This window comes from Pan paniscus, chromosome 6 (assembly GCF_029289425.2).
Source record: "Pan paniscus chromosome 6, NHGRI_mPanPan1-v2.0_pri, whole genome shotgun sequence".
Taxonomy (NCBI): Eukaryota; Metazoa; Chordata; class Mammalia; order Primates; family Hominidae; genus Pan; species Pan paniscus.
In genome coordinates, this window is record NC_073255.2 from 83698879 (window position 1) to 83717855 (window position 18977).

The 18977-nt window shown below is 50.0% G+C and overlaps 1 protein-coding gene across 3 annotated transcripts in view; it reads right to left on the bottom strand.

The window, feature by feature from the left end:
- LOC129398227 (huntingtin-interacting protein 1-like) overlaps positions 1-18977 on the bottom strand; it is a 78955-nt gene that overhangs the window by 47607 nt on the left and 12371 nt on the right. For all 3 annotated transcript variants that reach the window (XM_055115059.2, XM_063605789.1, XM_055115060.2), the window contains exons 2-7: positions 18810-18873; positions 11534-11676; positions 11218-11274; positions 5909-5989; positions 1241-1317; positions 403-464 (exon numbers count right to left, since the gene is read on the bottom strand). In XM_055115059.2, coding sequence (XP_054971034.1) covers positions 403-464; positions 1241-1317; positions 5909-5989; positions 11218-11274; positions 11534-11676; positions 18810-18873 — 484 coding nt within the window. The remainder of the gene's footprint in view (positions 1-402; positions 465-1240; positions 1318-5908; positions 5990-11217; positions 11275-11533; positions 11677-18809; positions 18874-18977) is intronic.

Sequence of the window (18977 nt, forward strand, 5' to 3'; positions counted from 1 at the left end):
GGGTTCAAGCAATTCTCCTGCCTCAGCCTCCCAAGTAACTGGGATTACAGGCATGTGCCACCATGCCCGGCTAATTTTTATATTTTTAGTAGAGACAGGGTTTCACCATGTTGGCCAGGCTGGTCTTGAACTTCTGGCCTCAAGTGATGGGCCCACCTTAGCCTCCCAAAGTGCTAGGATTACAGGTGCGAGCCACTGCACCCGGCCGAGAACTTGTCTCTTAAAAAGAAAAATACTGAAGAGGTTCAGTCCCTCCCTGCACGAGGGTTGGAGAGACCAGAGATGGGGTGTGAATGTCTCCATTTTCCTACCCCTTGTGCTGCACACTTTGCAGGGAGAGGAGGACTGGGAATTAGGTAGTTCCCATGAGAGCCTGGGTTAGACGGGAGGGAAGAGACTCACCTGTTTGGAAGAGGTTGAGTTCACACTCCAGGTAGTCAAACATCTCCACTGTTAACTGGAAACTGGACCCAAGAGGAAAGAGAGCTTACCCTCCACAGCCTGAGGCCGGTCTGTTACCTGTCCCCTCCCCCACGCTCTACGCTACTCCAGTCTCCAATGCTCGTGTGCATGCGCAAACACACACACAACTCCAGCTCCAAGTCTTAGCCTCGTGGGTATTATGGCCATGCAGCCTGGTGAAGTCAACAGTGACAGCGACAGGTCGGGGGCGGTGGCTCACGCCTGTAATCCCAGCTCTTTGGGAGGCCGAGGTGGGCGGATCACCTGAGGTCAGGAGTTCAAGACCAGCCTGGCCAACGTGGCGAAACCCCATCTCTACTAAAAATATAAAAATTAGCCGGGTATGATGGCGCATGCCTGTAATCCCAGCTACTCGGGAGGCTGAGGCAGGAGAATCACTTGAACCTGGGAGGTGGAGGCTGCAGTAAGCCGAGATCAAGTCACTGCACTCCAGCCTGGGTAACAGGGCGAGACTGCCTCTCAAAAAACAAAAACAAAAACAGTGACAGTGACAGAGGGAGAGGATAGGTACCAGTGTTGGAGTCAGAGGGCAGAAAGCGAGACAGACAGGAAAGCTTTGGGGTGTGAAATAGCCAGGCAGGGGTTCTGGATGAGGCACCACCAATAAATAAGTAGCCCCAAGGCCACGTCCCCCAGGGGCTTTGGTCCCCATCCCAGCCACGGCCTCCCCCCATCAGGCCCTCCATGACCCTTATGAGAAGTGTCAGCATTCACAAAAGCTTTCTCCCTCCCTGGGCTCAGGGCAGGAGCCACTTACAAGTTGTTCACGTCACTTTCTCCAGCCTCGTCCAGCTGGCGGTCACTCATCTGCAGGTTGCCTGGGAACCTGGGATTCTGGAAGGGAGGCAGAGGAAGGGAGTCAGGGCAGAAGACATGAAGAGCCCTCTCTCAGCCGGGCGTGGTGGCACACGCCTGTGGTCCCAGCTACTTGGGAGGCCGAGGTGGGAGGATTGCTTGAGCCCGGGAGTTCAAGTTTACAGTTCAAGGCCACTGCACTCCAGCTTGGTTACAGAGTGAGACCCTACCTCAAAACAAACAAAAAAGAAAAAAAGAAAAACCGCTGGTATCATCAATCATTGCTCAGTATCTACAGCCAGCATGATCCTGTCATCTGTGTGGTTTGTCCCTGTGGCAAAGGGAAAAGGCCACAGAGATGGGTGGCCATTCCATCGTGGGGCATCTACATGTACAAGTGGATACTTTAGGCTCTAGGCCAGGTGCGGTGGCTCACACCTGTAATCCCAGCACTTTGGAGGCCAAGGCGGATGGATCACTTGGGGTCAGGAATTAGAGACGAGGCTGGCCAACATGGCAAAACCCTGTCTCAACTAAAAATGCAAAAATTAGCCGGGTGTGGTGGTGCACGCCTGTAGTCCCAGCTCCTTGGGAGGTTGAGGCAGAATTGCTTGACGCTGGGAGGCGGAGGTTGCAGTGAGCTGAGATCGCACCACTGCACTCCAGCCTGGGCAACAGAGTGAGACTCCGTCTCCCCCCCCCGCAAAAAAAAGAAAAAAAAATCCCCATTGCAGACTTTGCTCCTGGGTTCCATGGTGCCAAGGCCTCTGAGGCTTGACCTGGCACCTGGGACACAGTTTTCCTTTGCCCCAAGTCATACACGCTGAGATTACAACCTCTGACCTCAATTTCAGCACCTTCACCTCTACTCCATCCCCACTCCAGACTCTGCCATCACCTAAAACATCCCTGCCCAGACCTCCCCACACCAGCATCTCCCTCTCTGGCTGCATCGCCCAGGCCTCTGCCCTTTCAGTCCTCTCCTGCCCTCAAGTCCACCCACTACTCACGCTTCTGTCTCAGAGATGGCCAGTCCCCTCCTGCTCCCTCTCCTCCCCATCTCTCTGCCTGCCTTTGCTTCCTGGCTCAGTCTTGACATAATGACTGGTGGCCTGGCTCCACTTCCCCACACCCTGCCTGCCTTTCTACCACACTGCTTGGAAGACCTGCTGAGAGCCTGGGTCCTTGTCATCGGCTCTGCACCTAGGGCCGGCTGCCGACTGTCCCTGGAGAAAGACTCACAGCTGGTGTCACTATGCATTCACGCTCTCTGTCCTGAACGTCCGTCTTAGTCAGCTCGGGCAGTTATAACAAGATACCATGCACTGGGTGGCTTAACCCATAGAGAGTGCCTTTCAGTTCTCGAGGCCAGGGAGTTCAAAGCCAAGGTGTTGACAGATTCGGTGCCTGGTGAGGCGCTTCATCCTGGTTACATTGCTAACATGGCAGAGGAGGGGGAAGCCAGCTCTCTCTTGTTTCTCTCTCTTTTTTTATTTTTTAGAGACGTGGCCTCACTGTTGCCCACGCTGGAGTGCAGTGGCATGATCATCACTCACTGCAGCCTCGAATTCCTGGGCTCAAGCGATCCTCCACCTCAGCCTCCTCAGTAGCTGGTACTACAGGCATACACCACCATGCGGGCTAATTTGTGTGTGTGTGTGTGTGTGTGTGTGTGTGTGTGTGTTTAGTAGAGATGGGGTTTCGCCACATTGGCCAGGCTGGTCTTGAACTCCTGACCTCAGGTGATCTGCCCGCCTTGGCCTCCGGAAGTGCTGGGATTACAGGTGTGAGCCACCACGCCCAGCCAGAGAATGAATTTTTCTTTAATGTGTGCGGGATATTTTTGTTGTTGTTTTCGAGACGGAGTCTCACTCTGTTGCCCAGGCTGGAGTGCAATGGCATGATCTCAGCTCACTGCAACCTCAGCCCCTTGGGTTCAAGCAATTCTCCTGCCTCAGCCTCCTGAGTAGCTGGGATTAACAGGCACGCACCACCATGCCCGGCTAATTTTTTTGTATTTTTAGTGGAGATGGGGTTTCACCATGTTGCCCAGGCTGGTCTTGAACTCCTGACCTCAGGTGATCCACCCGCCTCGGCCTCCCAGAGTGCTGGGATTACAAGCGTGAGCCACCACGCCTGGCCAAAAAAAAATTTTTTTTAAGAGACAGGGTCTCACTGTGTTGCCCAGGCTGGTCTCACCTCAAGCCTTGGCCTCCCCAAATGCTGGGATTGCAGGTGTGAGCCACTCTGCCCAGCCTCCTTCCCCACTCTTGTATCGCTAATTGCTAAAAACTGGAAAAGTCCTTTGCTCCTCCACACTTGGACAATACCAGCTTCCCCTTTTTCTCTGCTTTCTAAAACCAGGAAAAACAAGACAGCAGTGAGCTCGAGAGCCTGTGGAAGCAAAGCCAGCTGCATCCTCTTCCACCCCAGGTCTCCAAGCCCACGTGACCATTCCCTTCTGCCCTTCCATGCTATTAAAAGCTAGGGGACTGGCTATTGGCACCAGCTGCTTCTGATGCCGCTGAACTCTGCTGTCTTCCTATACACAAGGCAAAGGGACCCCTTTGGCCTCTATCACCCCCGCAGCCCCACTGCCCCAGCTCCCATCCCAGTCCTCTTCCTCCTTAACCTTCTTCCCAGTCTTGCTTTCTCTATACCCTCCTTTCTTTCCTTTTCCACCTAAAATCCTACCCTAGGCCCTTCCTCCTCCTATTTTCCATTTAACACTTTTTTTTTTTTTTTTGAGACAGAGTCTTGCTCTGTCACCCAGGCTGGAGTGCAGTGGCGCCATCTCGGCTCACTGCAACCTCCGCCTCCTGGGTTCAAGCCATTCTCAAGCCTCAGCCTCCTGAGTAGCTGGGATTACAGGTGCGTGTCACCACGCCCAGCTAATTTTTGTGTTTTTAGTAGAGATGGGGGTTTCACTATGTTGGTCAGGCTGGTCTCCAACTCCTGGCCTCAAGTGATCCTCCTGCCTTGGCCTTCCATTGTGTGGAGATTAGAGGTGTGAGCCACCACATCCAGCTCAATTTAACGCTTTCAATCTCTACTCCCAAAACGTCTTTTTTTTTTTTTTTTTTGAGATTGAGTCTTGCTCTGTCGCCCAGTCTGGAGTGCAGAGGCAGCATCGCGGCTCGCTGCAACCTCCACCTCCCAGGTTCAAGCGATTCTCCTGCCTCAGCCTCCCGAGTAGCTGGGACTACAGACGTGAGCTAATTTCTTTTTGTATTTTTAGTAGAGACGGAGTTTTGCCATGTTGGCCAGGCTGGTCTTGAACTCCAGACCTCAGACAATCTGCCCGCCTTGGCCTCCCAAAATGCTGGGATGACAGGCGTGAGCCACTGCGCCCAACCCCAAAACATCTTAAATCCAGTTCTCACCTTTCCCCGCCTCCTCATGACACCTTTACCAGAGCCCGGTCCTCCCTCCAATCACACGCTACAAGCCCCCTCCCCTCCACACTCTCAGCCTCTCCCTCCTGCTTCTTCGCCTTGCAATCCAGCCCAAGGGCCGCCCGACTCCCGGCCTCAGCCTCTGACACCCTGGCCTGGCCCAGCCTCAGTTCTGGTTTACGTTGCCTCCTATGTGCCCACCCCTCTGCCTGATCCCCATTGTCTCCCACAGTTGCCAGACCCCTGTACACCCCGCAGCTGCTCGCCTCCCCCACCTCACACTATCCATTGTGTCACCTTCTTCTCTCTTTTTTCTGTGAAACAGGGCCTCTGTTGCCCAGGCGGGAGGGCAGTGATGCGATCATAGCTCACTGCATCCTTGACTTCCCAGGCTCAAGGTATCCTCCCACCTCAGCCTCCCGAGTAGCTGGGACTACAGTTGCACACTACCACGCCCGGCTAATTTTTAAATTTTTTTGTAGAGACAGGATCTTGCTATGGCCCAGGCTGGTCTCAAACTCCTGGTCTTAAGCCATCCTCCAGCCTCGACCTCCCATAATGCTCAGATTACAGGCATGAGCCACTGTGCCCAGCCAGGAATTGTTTTTATTAACAGTAAAATCAATGCTTCTGTAACATTTTCATAAGGTAATATAGTGCCTAGGGTTACTCTTTCTTTTTTTTGTTTTTTTTTTTTGAGACAGAGTCTCATTTTGTCTCCCAGGCTGGAGTGCAGTGGCATGGTTTTGGCTCACTGCAACCTCTGCCTCCTGGTCTCAGGTTCAAGCGATTCTCCTGCCTCAGCCTCCCGAGTAGCTGGGACTACAGGCATGCATCACCACCATGGGTAATTTTTGTAATTTTAGTAGAGACGGGGTTTTGCCATGTTGTCCAGGCCAGTCTTGAACCCCTGACCTTGGGTGATCCATCCGCCTGGGCCTTCGAAAGAGCTAGGATTATAGGTGTGAGCCACCGTGCCTGGCCAGGTTTCTTTCTAGCTGCAAAATGGGGAACAAAGGGTGCACAAGACACGGGCCAAAATCCCAGCCTTCGTCACACCCCGTGGGCCTGGCAGTGGCTTTCCTCTCTCACAGCTTGGGTACATGATGTGCACACTTCCTCAGAAGCCTGGGCTGTCTATTACCTGAAAGAGCTGACAAATGAGCCCAGGGAGGGGTTGAAGGGATGGAGCAGGGGAGGCGGCGGTGGCGGCAGAACTGTCCGCAGAGACTCACTTTGGTGTGGTACTCCATCTTGGTTCTTAGCAGTTTCAGGTAGATGCTGCACAGCTGGCCATACCCCTCGCTCAGGTGGCCCTTTTAGGAAGAGGAGGGGAAACAGAGTCAACAACAAGAACATAACAGTTGAGAGATCTGCAGCCAGGAATTCTCTGGTAAAGAATCTATCTTCTTTTTTTTCTCCCCTTTATTTTATTTATTTAGAGATGGGGTCTAGCTCTGTTGCCCAGGCTGGAGTGCAGTGGCATGATCTCGGCTCACTGCAGCCTCCACCTCCTGGGTTCAAGTGATTCTCCTGCCTCAGCCTCCCGAGTAGCTGGGATTACAGGCACGCACCACCACGCCTGGTCAATTTTTGTATTTTTACTAGAGATATGGTTTCACCATGTTGCCCAGGCTGGTCTCAAACTCCTGGCCTTGAGTGATCCACCTGCTTTGGCCTCCCAAAAGGCTAGGATTACACTACAGGTGTGAGCCACCACGCCCAGCTAATTTTTGTAGTTTTTAGTAGAGATGGGGTTTCACCATATTGGCCAGACTAGTCTCGAACTTCTGATCTCAGGTGATCTGCCCGCCTCTGCCTCCCAAAGTGCTGGGATTACAGGCGTGAGCCACCGCACCCAGCCATCTACCTTTATTCTTAAATGTAAAATAGAATCAATCTATTTTTCTTGCTTAATATGCTGCAATTTTATTCAACTTCTTCAACTTTCTTTCATTATTTTTAGTGACTGACCAGTACTATTGTAATTTATTGAACTGACTCAATAAATTCAAACGAGCTGAAGCCAATTCAAACCAGTTGAAATTTTTGCTATCATAAACCATTTCAATGAACATTCCTTATAGCACAATCTTTTGTACAAACATAAGGACTGCCTTTGATAAATTCTGGACAAAGCTTCCTACTTAAGAATGTTGAGTCTGGCCAGGTGCAGTGGCTCATGCCTGTAATCCCAGCACTTTGGGAGGCCGAGGAGGGAGGATTGCTTGAGCTCAGGAATTTGAGACCAGCCTGGCCAACATGGTGAAACCCCATCTCTACAAAAAATTAAAAAATTAGCTGGGCATGGTGGTGTGCACCTGTGGTCTCAGCTATTCAGGAGGCTGAAGTGGGAGGATCACTTGAGCCCAGGAAGTTGAGGCTGCAGTGAGCTGTGATCATGTCACCATACCTCCAGCCTTGGTGACAGAGCAAGAAACTGTCTCAAAACACCACCACCACCACCAACACACACACAAAAGACTGCCTCCTTGGTATAGGGGAAGTAAAGATAAATAATAAAGTAACAAACGCTTGTACTCCTGCACTGAGGAAGTCCTCCCTAAGGACTATGAAGAATTCTACCGCCTCAAATCACCGCTGTGATTGGGGAAGGAAAATCTGCCCTAAACTCACAAAACCTTAAGCTGAGAATTTAATTTCGAGTGATCTCAATCGAAGCAAATGCCAGTTCTCTCTGGAGGAACCTGCCTTCATTACAGACTTCAAAGAATTCTCCACAGATACAATTCCAAGGAAGATGAGCAGCTTAGGGTAGAAAATAACCGAACATAAAGAAAACTACACAGCATGGGCAAAATGCACCAAAAGGGACGGAGGACAGAAACAAATCTCTAAAGACTTTAGATAATAGAATTACAAAATATATATGAGATGACTTTGGTTCATATATCTAAAGAAATAAGAGACTGTTTCAAAATACATGCAGGGCATAATAAATTGTAAAGGAGGAGAAGCAGGGCCAGACACAGTGGCTCCTCCTGCCTGTAATCCCAGTGCTTTGGGAGGCTGAGGTGGCAGATCGCTTAAGCCCAGGAGTTTGAGACCACCCTTGGCAACATGGCGAAAACCTGCGTCTACAAAAATTAGCTGGGTTTGGTGGTGCACACCTGTTTTCCCAGCTACTTGGGAGGCTGAGGTGGAAGAATCACCTGAGCTCAGGAGGTTGAGGCTGCAATAAGCCATGATAGCGCCACTGCACTCCAGCCTGGGTGACAGAGTGAGACCCTGTCTCAAACAGCAACAACAACCACCTCCCCCCGCAAAAAACAAGCAGATTTGAAAATAAATAAATAAATAGAACTTCAGAAATGAAAACTGTACTAATTGGGCCAGGTGTGGTGGCTCATGCCTGTAATCCTAGCAATTTGAGAGGCTGAGGCATTGGATCACCTGAGGTTAGGAGTTCGAAACCAGCCTAGCCAACATGGTGAAACCCCATCTCTACTAAACATACAAAATTAGCTGGGCGTGGTGGCACATGCCTGTAATCCCAGCTACTTGGGAGGCTGAGACAGGAGAATCACTTGAACCTGGGAGGTGGAGGTTGCGTGAGCAGAGATCGTGCCATTGCCCTCCAGCCTGGGCAACAAGAGCAAAACTCTGTCTTAAAGAAAAAAAAAAAAGAAGAAGAAGAAGAAGAAAAGAAAAGAAAAGAAAACTGTACTAAATGAAATTGAAAACCTTATGGAGAAGCTTAATAACACATTAGACCCAACTGGAGAGGAGGCAAACTGAAGGCTAGAGTTGATAAAAATTATCCAGAATACAGCAAAGACAAATAGGTAGAAAAAACTGAAAGAGTGGTTTAGAGACATGAGGGGTAGGATGAGAAAGTCTGACACAGGTCTAGCCAAAATCTGAGAAGGGGCTGGGCGCGATGGCTGATGCCTGTAATCCCAACACTTTGGGAGGCCGAGGAGGGAAGATCACTTGAGGTCAGGAGTTCGAGACCAGCCTGGCCAACATGGCAAAACCGTGTCTCCACTAAAATATAAAAATTAGCTGGGTGTGGTGGTAGGCACTGTAATTCTAGCTACTCGGGAGGCTGAGGCAGGAGAATCGCTTCAACCTGGGTGGCGGAGGTTGCAGTGAGCTGAGATTATGCCAGTGTACTCTGGCCCAGGCAACAGAACAAGACTCTGTCTCTAAAAAAAAAAAAAAAAAAAAAAAAAAAGACATTCTTTTTTTTTGTTTTTTTTTTGTTTTTTTTTGAGACGAAGTCTCTCTCTGTCACCTAGGCTGGAGTGCAGTGGTGCGATCTCGGCTCACTGTGAACTCCGCCTCCCGGGTTCACGCCGTTCTCCTGCCTCAGCCTCCTGAGTAGCTGGGACTACAGGCACCCACCACCACGCCCGGCTAATTTTCTGTATTTTTTTAGTAGAGACGGGGGTTTCACCGTGTTAGCCAGGATGGTCTCGATCTCCTGACCTCGTGATCCGCCCGCCTCGGCCTCCCAAAGTGCTGGGATTACAGGCATGAGCCACTGCGCCTGGCCAAAAACGACATCCTTAAACAAGCAAACACAGTGTCAGCCACCAGTAGGCTCTCAATTATGGAAGTTAGAAAGGAAATAATTCAGGCAGAAAGAAAGTGATCTCAGATGAAAGGTCTATGGAGAGCACAGAATAAAACAAGGAAAATAAAACAATAACTTACAGAATTTAAAGATAAACATAACCAAAACCAAAATACATGGTTATGCTAACAGATAAATTGAGGGACTGAATGGAACTAAAATATTCTCAAGTCTTTGTGTTATACAGGAAACAAAGATACGAAAGGTAGACCTAGATAAAACAAGCAAGCATTTTGTAATTATTAGAGAACATGCCAAAAACAAAAAAAGTAGATTTGTTTTTTAACCTCCCAAATAGTAATGAGGAAAAAACAGAATGAGAAAAAAATACCCAGCCAATCCAAAAGAAGGCAAGGAATGAGAGAAATAGAAGTAGAACAGATGGGACAAATAGAAAACATAGAATAAAATGGGAGACATAAATCTAAACATACCATGTAGCATAATAAATGTAAATAGACTAAATGCCCAGTTAAAAGACAAAGACTACCATCCTGGATAAAAAAACAACCACCACAAACCACACAAAATCCAACCAAATGTTATTTATAAGTGTTATTTCTAAAACATAAAAATATAGGAATGCTTAAAGTAAAAAGATGAAGAAATATATACCAGGCAAATTCTAACAAAAAGGAAAAAGACCTAAGCTTTACATGTTACAGGGAACGTTTTCTAGCGCACAGTTGGGAAATCTGGGGACAACTCTCAACTTTGTTCTGGTACCTAATTTTGTGACTTTAGGACAAGTTGCTTCCCTTTCTGGGCCTGTGTTTCCTCACCTATGATAGGTAGATAGGACTACATAGTTGCCAACATTTTATAGGTGCAGACAGATACAGGTAAGACTTTGCAAAAAGGCTAAAGTAGTAGTTCTCAACTGGTAGAGGCAAAAGAACATATCAGAATCAACCAGGGAGATTTTTTTTTTTTTTTTGAGACAGAGTCTCACTCTGTCACCCAGGCTGGAGTGCAGTGGCCCAATCTTGGCTCACCACAACCTTCGCCTCCTAGGTTCAAGCGATTCTCCTGCCTCAGCCTCCCGAGTAGCTGGGATTACAGGCACACGCCACCACACCCGGCTAATTTTTGTATTTTTAATAGAGCCCGGGTTTCACCATGTTGGCCAGGTTGGTCTCAAACTCCTGGCCTCAGGTGATCTGCCTGCCTCGGCCTCCCAAAGTGCTAGGATTACAGGCGTGAGCCACTGCGCCTGGCCAAGAGAGATTCTTCAAAATGCAGATTACCCCTCTCCATATACACACCCACGGACATCAGAATCTGGGGTGATTGTGGTGTGTGTACAGAAATGCTCTTTTCCATTGACTGTGATATTGCCACCTACCTCCCCCCTCATCCTAAAGCACTGATAATCTCTAAACAGGAAAGAAAAAGCTCTGGCATTAAGAATTGGGTATGCTAATTCTAATTCTCAATGCACTATGACTCCAACGGGACCAGTGGAAGGAGAAGAGAAGTAGGAACTGTGGGCTGGGCACAGTGGCTCATGTGTGTGATCCCAGCACTTTGGGAGGCTGAGGTGGGAGGATCACTTGAGGCCAGGAGTTCAAGACCAGCCTGGGCAGCATAGCAAGACCCCGTCTCTACCAAAAAAAAAAAAAAAAAAAAGCAGGAAACATGGCCATGTAGCTACTGCTGAGGGATCCCAACCTTGGACAGCTTTGTGACATGAGTTTATGAGTTTTCATTGGCAGGAGAAGCTCCCAGGCCCTGGAACTTTCCTGAAGCATCCAGAGACCCCAGGCAAGACTATGGATATCATGGTACTCTTTGGGGGCATCCTTAGTCCGTCTCTGGCACCCATGGGAGAAATCCTCAACAAGCTGAAGGAGATGAATTTATTTCACCCTCCAGTCCTTGCTCTGTGGCCTCTGAGGAAGGAAAGGAGAAGCACGTGGCTCCTGAGTACATCTCCAAACTCACCCACATCCTGCTCATGTCACTCAATTCATTTCTGTATCTCAGAGAGTCCTTCAGGACCTGCAGGGGCAAAAGAACAGCCTGTGAGAGAATGGAGAAGGAAAGAAAGACAAAGGGAAGGAGGATGGAGAGAGGCGGAGGTGAACCTAGGGCAGGGGGACAGGCTGATGGGAGGGAGACTCACCCAACTCTAATGGGGAACCCAAAGGCCAGGAGAAGGGGGCAGTGTGGGAGAGGACAGCAGCCTCTGTGGCCCAGGCAGTCACTTTCCCCACAAGGATCCCTGGCTCCCTGCCACCCCACAGCCCCAGGAACTCACGTTCGGGTGTCCATCTCGGAGGAGTTTGTGGAACACATGGCAGAACTTCCAGCAGAGCACTGCATTGCTAGACAGAGGCAGGCAGTTGACAACAGACCAGAAGGTCTGTGCCCCTTTCTCATGGTGGGTGCCCAGTATGCACGGTGAGGGGGGGTTATGGAAAACAACGGATGGGCTCTGCCAGTCACTGCAGGGGACTGAGCCTGCACCCAGCCACTGCAGGGGACTGAGCCTGCACCCAGCCATCACAGGGGATAGAGGCTGCACCCAGCCACTGCAGGGGACCAAGCCTGCACACAGCCACTGCAGGGGACCGAGCAGTAGTGCAAGTCGTGGTTGGCAGTGCCTTGGAGGGAGCGCCGCTCAGAGCTAAGACACCATAGAACTGTACATTCCTTCTGGGAGTTTTAGGGCAGATGGGAATACTTATTTTAATAAAATCCACTTGAGTAGACAATTTCCCGAGATGTAAGCATCTTGAGAGAGAGGTGTGTCTTTTTCTAATTTGCACAAATACCCTGTAGGCCACGGTGGTATTGGGTTGTCCTTTCTATGAGAATGCTGAGTTGATGATGTGTCCTTCGGGAATAACTACAGCTATTTGTTGTGGTGGTTGAGATAGGGTCTTACTCTGTCACCCAGACTGGAGTGCAGTGGTGTGATCATAGCTCACTGTAACCTCGAACTCCTGGGCTCAGGCAATCCTCCTACCTCAGCCTCCCAAGTAGCTGGGGCTATAGGCATGCACCACTGTGCCCGGCTAATTTTTAAATTTTTGGTAGAGATGAGATCTTGCTATGTTGCCCAGGCTGGTCTCAAGCTCCTGGCCTCAAGTGGTCCTCCCCTCTTGGCCTTGCAAAGTGCTGGGGTTACAGGCATGAACCACTGTGTCTGGCCTTATGACACCTAACTTTTAAACAACATTTGAGGGCTTCCTCAGGTTCTTTCTTATGCATTATTAAAAGTAAGGGTGTGCAAGCCAGGTGCAGAGACTCACGCCTATAATCCCAGCACTTTGGGGGGCCGAGGTGGGTGGATCACCTGAGCTCAGGAGTTTAAGATCAGCCTGACCAACACGGCGAAACTCCATCTCTACTAAAAATACAAAATTAGCTGGGCGTGGCGGTGGGCGCCTGTAATCCCAGCTTCTCAGGAGGCTGAGGCAAGAGAATTGCTTGAATCCGGGAGGTGGAGGTTGCAGTGAGCCAGGATCATGCCACTGCACTCCAGCCTGGGTGACAGAGCAAGACTCCATCTCAAAAAAAAAAAAAAAAAAAAAAAGTGAGGGTGTGCTTCTGCTCCTCGTCAAGGACCTTGGTCCCTGCAGGGAGTCCTGCACCTTGACCCCTTGGCTCCTCCTCCAGGCAGCATTTCCCAGCCCCTTTCCATTTAGCCAGCCTTGTGCTTGCCTTGACAGCAGCAATCTTTGTTTAAAATGCCCTTTCTGTAAACCTCAACACCCCACTTCTTCCGTAAACCCACCTGGCCCTGTTCAGGGGCACCTTCAATCTCTCCACACCTTAAATTCCCCATATATGGAATCCTGGAACCGCTTCTCCCCAGGCCTAATTCCAAACACACCCACTCCCTGCAGATAGTCGTTGGTTTGCATGTAATAAATGTCCATCATGGTGGAGCGCGGTGGCTCACACCTCCAATCCCAGCACTTTGGGAGGCTGAGGCGGGAGGATCACCTGAGGTCAGAGTTCGAGATCAGCCTGACCAATGTGGTGAAACCCCATCTCTACTAAAAATACAAAATTAGCCCAGTGTGGTGGCGCATGCCTGTAATCCCAGCTACTTGGGAGGCTGAGGCAGGAGAATTGCTTGAACCTGGGAGGCAAAGATTGCAGTGAGCTGAGATCGTGCCATTGCACTCCAGCCTGGGCAACGAGCAAAACTCCGCCTCAACAACAACAGCAACAACAAAAGCCCTTTCCATAAACCTGAACACCCGACTTCTTCCATAAACCTGCCTGGCCCTGTTCAGGGTCACCTTCAATCTCTCCACACCTTGAATTCCCCATATATGGGATCCTGGAACCACTTCTCCCCAGGCCTAATTCTAAACACACCCACCCTCTGCAGATAGTTGTCAGTTTGCATGTAATAAATGTCCATCAGGGTTGGGCGTGGTGGCTCATGGCTGTAATCACAGGACTCTGGGAGGCCGAGGTGGGCAGATCACGAGGTCAGGATATCAAGACCAGCCTGGCCAACATGGTGAAACCCCGTCTCTACTAAAAGTACAAAAATTAGCCGGGCATGGTGGTGCATGCCTGTAATCCCACCTACTCGGGAGGCTGAGGCAGGAGAATCGCTTGAACCTGGGAGATGGAGGTTGCAGTAAGCCAAGATTGCACCACTGCACTCCAGCCTGGGCGACAGAGCGAGACTCCATCTCAAAAATAAACAAATGTCCCTCTGGCCTCACATGATTTTAAGTTCGGCTATTCCAGATCTCTGTCATTAGTGAGCTCTTTTTGGAGTGAGGAGAGAATTTCCACTTTTGTAATTGTGTGCTTCAACAAGATTCACAGACCCAGTAACTGGGCACTGTCAGTTGTTAGGACAACTCTGTGCCCGGAACTTTAGGCTTTACTCAGCAAGGCTCAGGTCGCAAGTGCACTGTCATTTAGGGCAGAAGGACTCATCTCAGGTAGGAAACTAAATGACTCACCCAGAGCACATGTTATTTTGCTTCTGAACTGGAAGATACCATAAAGCTCCTTTCCTCGATGACATCTTCATTTAGAGAGGGGTGGGCTTAAACAGATGTTTGGGTCTGGAAGCTAAAATCAGCTTTTGGTGTAGGAGTCTGTCTTTCTTTCTTTCTTTCTTCCTTCCTTCCTTTTCTTTCTTTTTCTCTCTTTCTTTCTCTCTTTCTCTCTCTCCCTTCCTTCCTTCCTTCCTTCCCTCCCTCTCTCTCTCGTTCGTTCTTTCTTTCTATTTTTTTTTTTAGACAGGGTCTCGCTCTGTCGCCCAGGCTGGAGTGCAGTGGCACAATCTTGGCTCACTGCAACCTCCACCTCCCAGGTTCAAGTGATTCTCGTGCCTCAGCCTCCCAAGTAGCTGGGATCACAGGCACCCGCCACCATGCCCGGCTAATTTTTGTTTTTTTAGTAGAGACGGGGTTTCACCATGATGCTCAGGCTGGTCTCGAACTCCTGGCTTCAAGAGATCCACCCACCTTGGCCTCCCAAAGTTCTGGGATTACAGGTGTGAGCCACTGCGCCTGGCCTTGGTGTAGGAGCGATTTCTGAAATAATTTTTGGTTCCACTTAAATCACAGCCCCTGCAGACTGCAAGGAAGCCGTGAGGAGAGACCAGCAACCCCCAGCCTCCCCGCACTCCTTCTCCCAGTGGACAGTGCTTACTTTTCCTGAGAGCAGCCTCCTAAACCGAAGCTGAGTGCAGAGTTAGTTGGGGACCCTGGCTTTATTTTATTAAATTTAAATTAATTTTGTTAATTTGTTTTTTAGAGACAGGGTCTCCTTCTGTTGCCCAGTCGGGAGTGCATTGGTGCAATCATAGCTCACTGCAGCCTCCAACTTCTGGGCTTAAGTGATCCTCCCTGCTCAGCCTCCCAAGTAGCTGGGACTACAGGCATGCACCAACACACTTAGCTAATTTTTTATTTTTTGTAGAGATGGGTCTCACTATGTTGCCCAGGCTGGTCTTGAATTCCTGGGCTATGTGATCCTCCTGCCTGGGCCTCCCCAAGTGCTGGGATTACAGGTGCGAACCACCACACCCGGCTCAGGCACCCTGACTTTGAAATGCGCAAGGAGACCTTTCTGGCATTCTTTCACATATAAGCATTTTTATGCCCCAAGTATGTGTCAAAGCCTGTAAAATCCATTCAGGGAGAAAAAAAAGAAAATAAGAAAAATAAGACTCAGTCCCCAGCCCTCCAGCAGTGAATACCAAGGTGGCGGGCCAACCTGTTCACCATTTAGGCATCTGTGATAAATGTGTAAGCAGCATTTCTGAAGTCAGACTTCCTAATGCTTATTCAGTTTGTATCTAAGGCAGCTGATAAAAGACCTGATAATAGATAAATGTGCTGGGCATGGTGGCTCACGCCTGTAATTGCAGCACTTTGGGAGGCCCAGCGGGAGGACTGCTTGAGCCTAGCTAGGAGTTCAAGACCAGCCTGGGCCACAGTGAGACCCCATCTCTATAAAAAATTAGCCAGGCATGATGGCATGTGCCTATAGTCCCAGCTACTCAGGAGGCTGAGGTGGGAGGATCACTTGAGCCTAAAAGTTGGAGGCTGCAGTGAGCCTCCAACTGATTGTGTCACTGCACTCCAGCCTGGGTGACAGTGCATGACCCTGCCTCAAAAAAAAACAAAAGCTTTGGGATATCTTTAATTAGGCATTTCAAACCCTACTGTATGGAGTTGATTTTTCAACATTTATTCACCATTTAGAAATTATGAATCAGAGACTCATAGAATGTTAGGGCTGGACTGTTAAATCTTTGAAATCTTTTTCTTTTTGAAACGGAGTTTGGCTCTTGTTGCCCAGGCTGGAGTACAGTGGCGCGATCTCGGCTCACTGCAACCTCTGCCTCCCAGGTTCAAGTGATTCTCCTGCCACAGCCTCCCAAGTAGCTGGGATTACAGGTACCCGCCACCACACCTGGCTAATTTTTGTTTTTTCAGTAGGATGGGGTTTTACCATGTTGGCCAGGCTGGTCTCGAACTCCTGACCTCAGGTCATCCACCCGCCTCCACCTTCCAAAGTGCTGGGATTATAGGCATGAGCCACCACACCTGGCCTGAAATCTTCTTTGTCCAACCTTTGATTGAACAGAAAGTGACCTAAGACTCATGGAGGCCCCACTCAAGGTCCCAGAGTGAGCCCGAGAGTTCCAGTGGCAGAATGTCAGAATCTCCTTGCAGGGCCCCTTCCCTCCTCCCAGGGAGCCTCCCGGCAGCATGTGACCTGACCCTGCCGCTGCAGGCCTGGCCTCTCTGCACCCATGTCTTGTCCTGAACAGCACACTGCCTGATGATAACTGTCTCTCCCTTACTCATATCTTTTATCAGATTGATCACAAATTATTCGTAGGTAAGGGTCAGGGCTGAGTCATTTCCTCTGAGAAAATCCACTGGGCCGTTTAAAATAAAGGCTTTTCTTGGTTTGCTTTGAATCATCGCAAGGGTACCAAACGTGATGCAGGAAACCAAGGGGCCTGTGTCTTTCTGGGGAAAAAAAGAGCAAGATCTAGCTAGGCTCGCACAGGGCTGGACTTCTGGGTTACCCCAGAGAGGTTCTGCAGCCGCCATCCTAATTCCAGCCAAAGCATCTTCCCACTAAAGGCAAGCTGCTTTCCCTCTAGCAAACAGCAGTTCATATACCACACTAAGCAATGCTGGGCTTCTCTGGCTATCTAACCTGGAGGGTCGCCTCTAGGGGTTGAGGCTAGAAGGCTTCGGGACAAGCTGCTCTGGCTTGCCTGGCTGTGACACAGTAACCAAGAGCCCAGGTGAGGAGAAGCTTCCCACTGCAGACAGAAGTCCAGCCTCTGAGGCTGGGTGCGGCCTCCGAAGTTGGGCGCGGTGGCTCATGCCTGTAATTCCAGCACTTTGGGAGGCCAAGGCAGGAGGATTGCTTGAGCTCAGGAGTTTGAAACCAGCCTGAGCAACATGGCAAAACCCCGTCTCTACTAAAAATACAAAAATTAGCCAGGGGTAGTGATACACACCTGTGGTCCCAGCTACTTGGGAGGTTGAGGCAGGTGGATCTCTTGAGCCTGGAAGGCGGAGGTTTCGGTGAGCTGAGATCATGCCACTGCACTCCAGCCTAGGCGACAGAGCAAGACTGTCTCAAAAAAAAAAAAAAAAAAGTCCCAACTCTGCTTGCCCGGAACTCCACCTTGCTCTGGCCCAGCACACAGAGAGTTAAAAGCTTAGCCACCCCCCTGGCAGACTCTCTCCTTCAGCCTTTGGGGATTAAGCGCTTCAGTTCCTGGATTCTGCAACTCAAAGGCAGATTCCTAGGGATTCATCAGCCAGCATGGTCCTGCACCTCTCTACAAAGCCACAGGCTGCTCCTGGGTGTGGTGGGCTTACAGAGGGCTTTCAAGTCACCCATTCCCTAATCCACTTCAAGGCTCTTGTCTTCTTCCCCCTGGCATAGGTTGAACCTGTTCACGAAGGTAGAGAGCCCCTGCCTCAGTTTAAGGCCAACCAACCTCTGAAGCTAAGACTTTCTTTTTTTCGGCCAGGCATGGTGGCTCATACCTGTGATCTCAGCACTTTAGGAGGCTGAGGCCAGGCGTTCAAGGCCAGCCTGGCCAACATGGCAAAACCCCGGTCCTACTAAAATTATAAAAATTAGCCGGGTGTGGTGGCACACGCCTGTCATCCCAGCTACTTGGGAAGCTGAGGCACAAGAATCGCTTGAATCCAGGAGGCAGAGGTTACAGTGAGCCGAGAACATGCCACTGCCCTCCAGCCTGGGCAACAGAGTGGGACTCTGTCTCAAAAAAGAAAAAAAAAAAAACTCTCTTTTTCTTTTTGCTTTCATGCTCAGAAAAGGAGATAACTATTGATTATGCAACCTCCAGGGGAGTGGTCCCTGTGTTCCTGTAAAGGCAAAGAAAGGACCTGGAGGGCTTTGAATATAGGTGAAGATGCCTCCTGACCCCCAGGAGGTCTCTCAAAGGAAAGTAACTTTCAAGTGACTATGAGGTTCTACAAAGCTTGAGTCGGCCAGGTGCAGTGGCTCTCCCCTGTAATTCCAGCACTTTGGGGTTACAGAGGAGGGAGGATTGCTTGAGGCCAGCTTGGGCAATGAGCAATACCCCATCTCTAAAAATCATAAAATAAATTAGCCAGGCATAGTGGTGCACACCTGTAGTCCCAGCTACTCGGGAGGCTGAGACGAGAGGATTGCGTGAACCCAGGAGTTTGAGGCTGCAGTGAGCTATGATCACGCCATTGCACTCCAGCCTGGGCAACACGGCAAGACCCCTTTGGGAAAAAGAAAAAAAGGAGTGCTTAAGTCCTTAAGGAAAGGAGCAGGATCTTTGGCAAGTTGAAAGGCCTGGGCTCCACAGCCTCTTTGGTGTCTGCCACCCTGAAGGTCTGTGGTCTCTGCAGCCAGCCCTCTCTGAGAAGCTGCCATCATCAGAAGCTGCAGGGACCTGGCCTGTGCAGGGTTGCCCCTTCCTGGAGCTGAGCAAGGCAGCCTGGCCCTGACCTCAGTCCCCATGAGCTGACCTCCCTCAGGGTCGGTCTTCCAAGCAACATCCAAAAGGATATTTCTGGCGTGTTTTTCCTTTACAGCCACTTCCTGCGTATTAATGGCCTTATTGATGCTGACAGTCTGAAAAACAAGAAGGGGGGAGGGAAAGGAGGATGAGATGAATAAGCCTCTGAGTGGCTGAGACCCTCCCAGATGCCCGCCCCTTTCTCCTCCTCCAGCCAACC